We start from the raw sequence: 10,259 nt of genomic DNA on the forward strand, positions 1-10,259 counted from the left end.
TAATTCCATTCCAATATGTGAAAAAAAAACGATTACCAAGGATCTCTTTTCGCGCACACACGCTTTCATAAAATAGATTCTGGAAAGTGCTCATATAGTTGACTAAAATAGTCAACTTTAGCTTATTTCTCTATTAACCTTGAAGCCATTACTAGGGCTGCTAGTTTATGACACGAACCTAATAACACGTCACGACACGACACGACACTACGCGGGTTTTAAAAGGTTTGGGTTTGAGCTTCACAGGTGTCGTATCATAAACATGTCGACCTATTTAAGACATGCTAAAATTCGTGTCCTAACAGGTTAAAGACCTGTTAACCTGTTAGTAACCTGTGTAGATTTTTAATTTTAAAAAATAAATAAATATACGCTCCTAAAGTCCTAAACCTAAATAAAAATATATATATACCATATTTCACTCATGTCCGTAAGAACCTGCTATTATATTTTTAATGGATGCTATGTTTTGCTTTTATGTTTTTTGTTTCAAATATGTTTATGAATTTGTGATTTTATATATCATATATGTTAAGGATTGTTGTTTTTTGATTCAAATATGTTATGGATTATGTATTAATACTTTTATGCTTGCTTTGAAAATTTTTGTTTCATTATATGTATTATTCATTGTATGATTAAACAGGTCCCTTAACAGATCTTAACAAATTAACCTGTTACTAAACAGGTTCGTGTTCGTGTATGGTTAAAATGACACGATTAGTTATCGTGTCGTGTTCGTGTTTAGTACAACAGATCATCGTGTCTTATCGCTTCGTGTCCGACATGTTATGACAGCCCTAGCCATTACGTTTCTGAAAAGAGTTCAGCGGGTCGTACACAGTAACTTATCGAAGCCAAAGAACAATAACTTTGTTTTCAGTATGATAGGGTTTACCATTAGAAAATGAGTGACGACACAACTTGTTACCCGCTTATATGCCGATTCTTTTGTTCAACATAAATTTCACATGGTTTAGGGTAAGAAAAAACTCTTTTCTATGCTAATTTTTCATTTAAACCTTCCAACCTGATCTCCTTTTATATTACATACAAGAGAGAGTATAATATTTTCTTGAACTTAGCACTCATTTATTGAGAATACAAATATTTTAATAACTTTTTTTAATTTCATAGAAGTTGAATGTTAGTGTCAAAATTATTTGTTCACCAAACAAGTTCATCGATGCTTCTGATTAGATTTGTGAGGCTCTCTTTCAGGTTCGATTCAAAGGCGTGGTGGCCTGCTCATGTTTGATTTTGAAGACTCGCCTCAGGTTAGATTCAAAAGTGTGGTGTTCGCTCCAACACGTGTGTTGGTGTGTAACGCACACGAGACAAAGGTGAGTCATGGAAGAACATAAATTTGAAGGAGAAAATAGATATTAAGGACAGATTTAATCCTTACTTGTTTTATACTTTTATGTTGTTTACACATCTAACAACTACATACAAAAACACTGTATTTCCATGTACTTAAAAAAGATTCCAAAAGTCAAAGGATTAATGGATTGCCTAAATCAAACAAACACTCGTGCTAAAACTGACATATAACATTTAAAAAATATATTAAATTGTTGTATAAATGATAATAACCTTCTCCCAATGTAGCTTCAGATCTTTGAAACAAATACTTAAAATCAAGAAAACCCTAAAAGTTGCAACAAAAAAAAAGGACAATGTTATATCAGGTTTACATATTTCTACCCTTTCCCAAAAAAAAATGCATACTTTGATCAAACTTTATATCTGATGCCCGAGCGGTAACTGGTTCATCATCTGATGGTAAACCCCTGCACCACCAGCTACATTCAAACCAGGATCAGCAACGGGCTCCACCTTTGGCTCACCTTTTGGCATCATCACATTCATTTGTCGCGGTTGATTCAAATACTGGGCTAGCCCTTGGTTAGTCATAGCCATATGGGCTAGCCCTCCCGGTCGTTGTTGGCTCATTGGGTAACCATAACCATACGGAGGCCTTTCGAACTGAGGCATGGTGGTTTGATCACGAGTTAGCCTGGGGATTTGAACTTGAGCCTGAACTGTGTTGTTATTATTATGGCTGCTGTTACGGGCAGTCGGGACATCATGGTTGTGTTTTCCTTCATATGTTGTTATAACTGATCTTAAATCATGTGACGCCCGTTCAACATGTTTTCTCACCGAGCAACCTGTGCTTGTACACTTGTAGTAACTCCTGTGTCATAATAGTTGATCTTTGTTTAAAATACAGCATGTGTTGAAAATTACTTGTTTCGATTATATAAATATATAACAAATAACATTATTAAAATAAAATAAAATTATGCACTTATAATAACCTTGGATTTGGGTTTCCTTTGACGACCTTCTGACCATACTTGCGCCAACGATAACCATCATCCAAAATGTCCACGTCACTGGTTGTTTGGACAACAACTCTAGGTTCCCTGATGGCTCTGGTGGCCCCACTTACATCTGCTGCATATGCTTCAACTTTTCTAAAATTTCAAACCATTAAGAATTAGGGAGTGTTTGGATACGCATCTTAAAACTGATTTATATAAACTAGAATAAGCAACTAAAGCATAAGTTGTAACAGAACCATGATGCAAGAAATAGTGTTTGGATGCATGCCTTAAATTTGAAATCAATAATAATGAAAACCAATATCAGATAAAATAAGAGTATCCAAAATAAGAGTGCATTAAAAGATCAATTTTAGAGGTAGCAATTTCAGTTCGGTTGTTTTTTTTTTCTCCTTAACTTGTCAAATAGATAAAATAGAAAAAAATTGAAAAAGAAATGTGTCAAAAATTGCCAAAAACTGTACTTTTTTAATGCATAAACCTCCTCATATAATATGATATTGAAAAGTAAATCAGTATTAAATAGTATAATTTTTTTAATAATACATTTGATACACTAAATATCTATTCAAAAAATTAGACATTTTGAACCAAAACTGTACCTAGTCTAATAGATTTTGTTGCAGCTCAAATCAATCTAATTATTCAAACACCAGAAATCGATGACGGTTATAATAAACGAAACATAGAAGAAAAATCAAACCTTCTTTTTGACTCAGATTCATTGCCTTCACCGTCATAACCAACCGACACGCTGCCATGTGTCACACGATCATCTTCTTCATCATTTGAAAACGTCAACGACCCATCAACAGCATCACCAGCTTCAAATTTACCATTCTGCCCCTGCACAACCACTGCCGATGATGTCACCTCCAAATTACTTTCTTGCCCCAAATTACCACTTGCATCACTCAACACACTTGATGACCCGATTCCCGATCTACGGTTGGAAACAACTTTCACGTGATTGTGGGCCCCTTTGTAAATAATCTCAGTAATATGACCCTCGAAAGACCGTTCGACTTTCTTCTTCACAGGGCAATTTGGGTGAGTGCATTTATAATAGCTTCGAGGATATTCACTTCCTTTGACTTGTTTTTGACCATATTTTCTCCAATTATATCCATCATCAGATGATCCACTGCTTATTTTTTGATCTGCATCATTATCATCATGATGTTCTTCATGAGTTTGATCTGAATTGCCATTAAGAGCTTCAAATGGCGCCATTTGTAACGGAAAGTTCTTGTTTTCAGTGAAGTTTGAGTATTTTTGGTCCGGTTCAATCTTCTGAGGCAGAAATTGTTTCTCAGGCTGGAGTAAAGCTTCATTGGTTTGAAAAGATGGTGCAGACATAAAAGGTGGATTGACCTAAATGATCAATATGAACAATAGCATCAAAAGTTGACTTTAAAGTGGATAAGCATCTAAGAGACTTGAAACACAAAATTAATTAACGAGTCAAACGAGTTCGGGTTAAAATGGGCCAGGTTGACCCATTTTCCAGTCAATTAACAAACACTTTTTACTCCATTTTTCATGAAAAAATAGTGTTACTTATGACTGGTAAAACATAATAATGTACCTAAGAAACTTAATACATCAAATTACTTAACGACTCAAACGGATTCGTGCTGAAACGGGTCAAAACGGGCCGGGTTGACCCACATACACTTTTTTGTCTTTTTTATGAAATAATAGTGTGTAAATTAGGACTGGAAATCGACATAATAATGTATCTAAGAAACTTAATACATAAAATTAGTTAATGATTCAAGCGAGCTTGATCGAACAGCTCATCTTTATTACGGGTCAAAACGGGCTGGGTCGACCCACAAAACATTTTTTGTCCATTTTAATGAAAACATATTTTGTTAACGGATCAAAAGAGTTCGGGTCGAAACGGGCAGGGTTGACCCAAACTGTTTGTCCGATTTTCATGAAATAATAGTTGTGTTAATTATGACTGGAAACAACATAATAACATATCTAAGAAACTTAATCATAAAATTAGTTTACAGGTCAAACGAGCTTGGGTGGAAACAAGTCATCTTTAATGCAGTTCAAAACAAGGGTTGACCCAGAAACACCCAATTTTTTTGTTTTTCATGAAAACATAGTATGTTAATTGACTGGAAAACAACATAATAATGTATCTAAGAAACCTAATACTTAAAAATATTTAATGAGTTTAGGTTGAAACGGGTCATCTTTATTATGAGTCAAAATGAGCCAGGTTGACCCACAAATCACTTTTTTTTTTGTTTTTCCATTTTTCATGAAAAAATAGCGGTAAGAAACATTGTTAATATAATAAAAATCTTAAGAGTAAAACAATGTAGGGTGACTTTCAACCCAATTCACCCTTTATTTGACCCATTTAAGATAAAACACACCCCAAATTGACTCAATCACAACTATAAAATAAAAATAAAATTTGTAATGTATGTTACTTTGCTTACATTGTCACTGGGTATCGGAGCCGAATCTAGGAAAGGTTTAAAGGCAAACGACATGTTATTAGAATCCTCAAAAGCGTTATCTTTACTCAAATTATTATCATTACTGTTGCCATTTAGAGCAAATTGAAATTTCCCGGTTGTCGGAGATGGTTGAACCTACAAACCAACCAAATAAATCATTCATTACCATTAAATATTCATTTTCAAACATTTCAAAATATACATAACAACGGTGAGTGAGTTTACCAGTGAGTTTGACAGAAAAACAGGTGACTCAAGAAACGCACTCGGGCTGAATCCAGGTGACACTGTCAAGTATGGTGACTGAGTTTGCTGGTTTTGTGAACCATAAACCGGCTTAATAATATCCGTATTCAACCGAGGTGCAATATGACCCGTTCTAGCTGCCAGCCGTTCAACAAGACCAGCTCGTGGGCCCGCTTGTCCTCTTTGATTAGCATCACCTCGTTCCGGGCCAGGAAAGGTGAACCCACTGTTATCATTTTCTGCAGACTCGAGTCCAGACCGTGAGCCCGTCTCACCACCCAACATAGCTGTGAATAAAGACCGTGGGCTAGGGCTCGGGCTAGGCGGCATCCAGTCTCCAATTATCCCACCATGATCACCAAAAGCACCCATCAAAATCCAATCTTGATTCTAGAATATCAACTAATAATTACTTTAACTGCAAATGTACCACCTCTGACATGACATCATCAGTTTTTGGTCATTTAGGGTAAATAACAAAAATCTGTTTTTTTTCAGAATAACAACAAATAAACCAAAATTTTCCAATTTGGGTTACTATCTAACCACAACTTATTGAATCAAACACCCAAATGAACAACCACATAAATTTAAAAAATAAAAAAAGGCAAAATTTGCAACCGATGATTAAAAATCATAATCTGTAATCAAAGATCTGTGCTGAAAATGGAAATGAAACCTTTTTTTATCATACAAACGAAGAACACGAAACCCTAATTTGAAAACTGATTTAAGAAATTGGGATTACGAACCTGATAACAACTGACGAACAGTCGATTGTAAGCTGATAACAATTAGACTCTTGTGCGTTGGATGATCAGTTGTGATCAATTCGATTAAACAAGTGATAAACAATAATAATACTAATAATAATATTTTGTAACTTTTTTCCCACCTTTGAAGACAAATTTAATTGCAGGAATAAATCATGATTTATAAATGTATGGTTTGTTGCGGAAGGGCCGAAATGATTGGGATTTTTAAGGGTCTAACAGAGGGTGATTTTTTGTTTATTTTCCTTTTTTTTTGTTTTTATATTTATCGAAATAAAGGGTAAAGTTAAAATACAAAAGATAACAAAAATTAGAAAGGTGAAAAATAATCCAGTTTATTGATTTTAAATTTGAATAACTGAGATTAATTTAATAAATAAAAATTGATGAAAATGGCGTGAAGGTAATAACTCACTTTTGTTGACTTTCTCTCCACATGCAATGCACATGACAATTCTCCATTCATTTTAAAATGTCCATAACTTTTTCATACGACATTATTTAAAAAAAAAATCACCATAATAATAAGCGTTTATTTATCTTTAATATGGGTATCATATTATCAATTCAGCAGCTTCATATTTGGAACTTAGGAAATAAACCCATGTGTATCTTGAGAAAATATCAATAATCACTAAACAATATCTCTTTTTTCCAATGCTTGGAACACTCATAGGACCAAAGAGATCTATATGAAGCATTTCAAGAAATTGATCAATTGAGTTTATAAGCTATGTTTTGTGTGATGATTTATGTTGCTTACCCTTTTTACATGAAATGCATTTGTCATCAAGTTTGAACTCCCTTGTGGGTAAACCAATTACACGCTGTAACATCCCACTTTTGATTATAATAATAAATTAAATGTCGTTTATTTTTTATTGTGTCGTTTATCGGTTTAGATAATACACTGTACACAGTTGGGCTTGGACTTTGGAAGATAGAATAAAAGATGGAATGGGCCTTAGGTTCATGGGCTTAAGGGAGTATATATACTCCTTAAACCCTAATCCTTTCCATTTATCCATCTCTACACCATAGCCTACACCTTGAAACACACATAAAAACACTATCGTTTAACCCGAACCAAGATCCAAAGGCGAAAACCCGAGCTTGTTGGTGCTAGATCGTTGTGAAGAACCAAAACAACATCAAAGACCAACTCGTGTTCGTAGTTCTAAGGTACGTTTATAACTAGAAATCATTCATTTAGGCCTGGATTCATTTAGATAATCACAGATCTGTTGTAGTTTGTTGAAAATGAATCTAACCAAACAAATATTACTTAAATAGATTAGCATTTGATATGTTAATTGATAACCTAAAAGAACATGTAACCTATATGCCTAAATCACACCCCTTAAACATTGATGTTTGACCGATTTGATGGTTAGGGTTTGCGGGCGATATAATTCCGAATCCATTGATACCTAAATCGTGATATTTGGTTAAGAAACGAGGGTTTAATTTCTGATCTGATGAAGGTTGACTATTTTGTGTTCTTGGCAATTTTGACTTTGACCCTAAGTCAAAGTCTGGATAAGAACAAGGATGATTCGTTAAGAATGGTGCTATTCGTTATGTCCAGGTAGCGAATCAGCTCACCCAGTTCGTTACATCAGAATTAGGCTAACGAACTAGGATAGCGAACCAGGTAACGAATCTGGTGATTCATTACTCACCAATTCGCTAAGTTCCAATAACGAATTAGACCACAAATCAAGTAATGTTCAGATGATGAATCAGAGGATAAGAGGACGAATAAGGATAACGGATTAAGGAAAAAAAACATAACGAATCTGAGGCAAACTGCTATGACAAATGAGGTAGCGAACTAGAAAATAATTTAAAAATCCTAGTGGAAAATGTGTTAAGACAACCAATGAAAATAAGACAACCAACAGCTTAACCCCAGCCAGGGACTCTGCCCCTTGGACCCCGCTAGACCCCGCCGCCCCCGGACCCCCGTTCGTTGTGGGCAATAATTAAACTAGAAAGATGATATGGATAGTGATAGTTAATTGATACGTGTAATTGTTATACAGTTAGTCATGCACAGCTCAAGAAGGGAATAACGATAAATGGTGAACGTAACTTAATTCAGGTGAGTTTCTAGCCCCACTCCCTTGTTATGTTTTCGGGGCTGTGTGCATACTCGATGTGATTATTTAATACACTTACCTTAAATTGTAAGTGTATGTCTTATGTGAATTATGTATGAATGAATGCTTGATGATGCATGAACGATCTTCGGATATTGCATGTACCGTCAACGGATAGTTTAAAGATATGATTGATATATATATATATATATATATATATATGATATACAAATGATGTATGTGCTTTGGAAGTTATAACTAAGAATGTATAGAAAGTATGGAAGGTATGGTTAGAAAGGGAACAGACCCTAATAATATCCGCGAATGAAGGAAACGGACCCTAATAATATCCGCGAATGTAGGAAACGGACCCTAATAATATCCGCGAATGTAGGGAATGGACCCTAATAGTATCCGCGAATGTAGGGTACGGACCCTAATAAAATCTTTGAATGCAGGGAACAGACCCTAATAATATCTGCGAATGTCTTAGGATGAGGTATATGTGTATGTGTATGTATGAAAGGAAATAAGGAAGGTATGATAGTATGAACGTACGAAGGAAGGTAAGGAACTCTATATGTATGTGTACCTTCGGGTGCGTATATATGAATGTGTATGGACGTATTGTATGTTAGGTGATTAACTAGAACTCACTCAGCGTAGCTGACTTTTAGTATGCACGCAGGTGAGTAGAATGAGGCAGTTGGCTTGAGCGGGCACATGGAAGAAGAATAAGAGTCTGGCATCTGAAGACTTGTTATGTCATGTTTTGATTTTGAAAGACTAGATGAATGTTTTAAGACATTTATGACTTATTATTGTAATGTTATAAAAGTTTTAATATTCCGCGAATGTATTAATTAACTCTGATGTTTAGAACTATGTTAATGAGTAAATCCAACGTCCAAATGTAGGGCACCGGTAACGGGGCCTTACACATGCTCACCCTTAACAAGTTTGTTTATGTTCTTTAAGTTAACGTGACAAAGCTTGTTGTGCCACAATTTGGTTTTATTTTCAGTGTCCTTTGAGACAAAACAAGCACCACCCCTTGAAATGGCATCTTTCATATTCAATTCATATAAGTTCCCATTTCTTGGAGACATCATCATTATCATGTCTGGTGCAATCACAAAGTGAATAAAGCAATGAGAATCATCAAACCCAACCTTAAAACCTTTATCACACATCTGGGATATGATCAATAGGTTATATTGTAAACCTTCCACATAGAACACATTATCAAAAGTAACTTTGCCATTTGTGAGTATTCCTTTCCCTACAATTTTCCTTCCATTCTCATCACTCCCAAATGCAACAGGTCCTTCAAACTTCTCTTCATAATTCACTTGTGACCTCTTGTCACATATCATATGCTTGGAACATCCACTGTCCATATACAATACTTCATTTATTGTTGTGGTCAGTTCCTGCAAAAATCAAAGAAACATGATCAGTTAAGTAATGAAGTGCAAGCTTGATCAACTTGCAAATCATCAGTGACATTAACAAGTGTTTCATTAGGATTGGGAATAGGTTTAGGTTCCTCATAAACAACTTCACAAGAGTAAAAATTATATGATTCATGTCCTTGATCATTTTTGCTTACCACATAAGGAATGATACTCTTGCATTCCTCAATCACATAACTTCTCTTCACACTAGTTACAACAATATCACTTGACTTCTTTGGTTCTCTTTCCACTTGAGTTTCATTTCTAGGTTTCCAAAGGAAACCTTGTGGATCAAACCTATGTTTCAATAAGAATTTCTCATCACCATTAGCTCTTTTGGCTTCTTCTTTATGAACACATCTCTCTTCACCTTCTTTTCACCTCTTGGTGACCTATCATTCTCATTAGACTTTACTGATTTTGAATCTTTCTGAGGAATGTTTCTGATAGGTTGAGTGTTCTTTGGGATCTTCTTTGTCTCTTGTTGAACCACACTCTTCTTTTATTTCTTATCAACAGTCTCATTCTTCTTCTCATTCTTGACTTTGATACTGCTTTCAACATCAACATTTAGTTTCTTGCCTTTTCCCAAGTATTCATCATACTCCATTTTGTAGAAACCAAAGTCTTGTCCAAACTTTGTTTCATTTGGGACATGAATTGGTTTGAATGTAAACCTTTTATGGCAAGAATCAGTGTGATGACCATACTCATTTAAATGTTTGCACTAAACTTTGCCCTTGAAGTTCTCACTTGACTTTCTCTTCTTGAATCTTTCACTTGGTATTGGGGGGATCAATACCAATTGTTTTCTGAGTTTTGAGACCATTAAAGTCAATTGAGA

At 34.9% G+C, this 10,259-nt stretch overlaps 1 protein-coding gene across 3 annotated transcripts; it reads right to left on the reverse strand.

Moving 5' to 3' along the window:
• Positions 1-1,568: 1,568 nt before the first annotated feature.
• On the reverse strand, positions 1,569-6,027 carry LOC143596498 (putative WRKY transcription factor 2). 3 transcript variants are annotated; one of them, XM_077075259.1, is made up of 6 exons: positions 5,836-6,027; positions 5,063-5,518; positions 4,817-4,972; positions 3,055-3,725; positions 2,325-2,483; positions 1,569-2,197 (listed from the first exon to the last, which is right to left on the reverse strand). In XM_077075259.1, exons 2-6 carry the CDS (start codon positions 5,453-5,455, stop codon positions 1,744-1,746), a joined length of 1,833 nt encoding a protein of 610 aa, XP_076931374.1. In that variant the 5' UTR covers positions 5,456-5,518; positions 5,836-6,027; the 3' UTR covers positions 1,569-1,743. The 3 variants fall into 3 exon arrangements, with proteins under 3 accessions (XP_076931374.1, XP_076931372.1, XP_076931373.1); XM_077075257.1 differs by having other exon boundaries at positions 1,574-2,200; XM_077075258.1 differs by having other exon boundaries at positions 1,574-2,200; positions 5,063-5,501; positions 5,836-5,993.
• Positions 6,028-10,259: the final 4,232 nt, after the last annotated feature.

Source organism: Bidens hawaiensis, unplaced genomic scaffold (assembly GCF_021521415.1).
Source record: "Bidens hawaiensis isolate Kalapana, Puna unplaced genomic scaffold, B.hawaiensis_p1.1 tig00046642_1, whole genome shotgun sequence".
In the NCBI taxonomy this organism is placed as follows: domain Eukaryota; kingdom Viridiplantae; phylum Streptophyta; class Magnoliopsida; order Asterales; family Asteraceae; genus Bidens; species Bidens hawaiensis.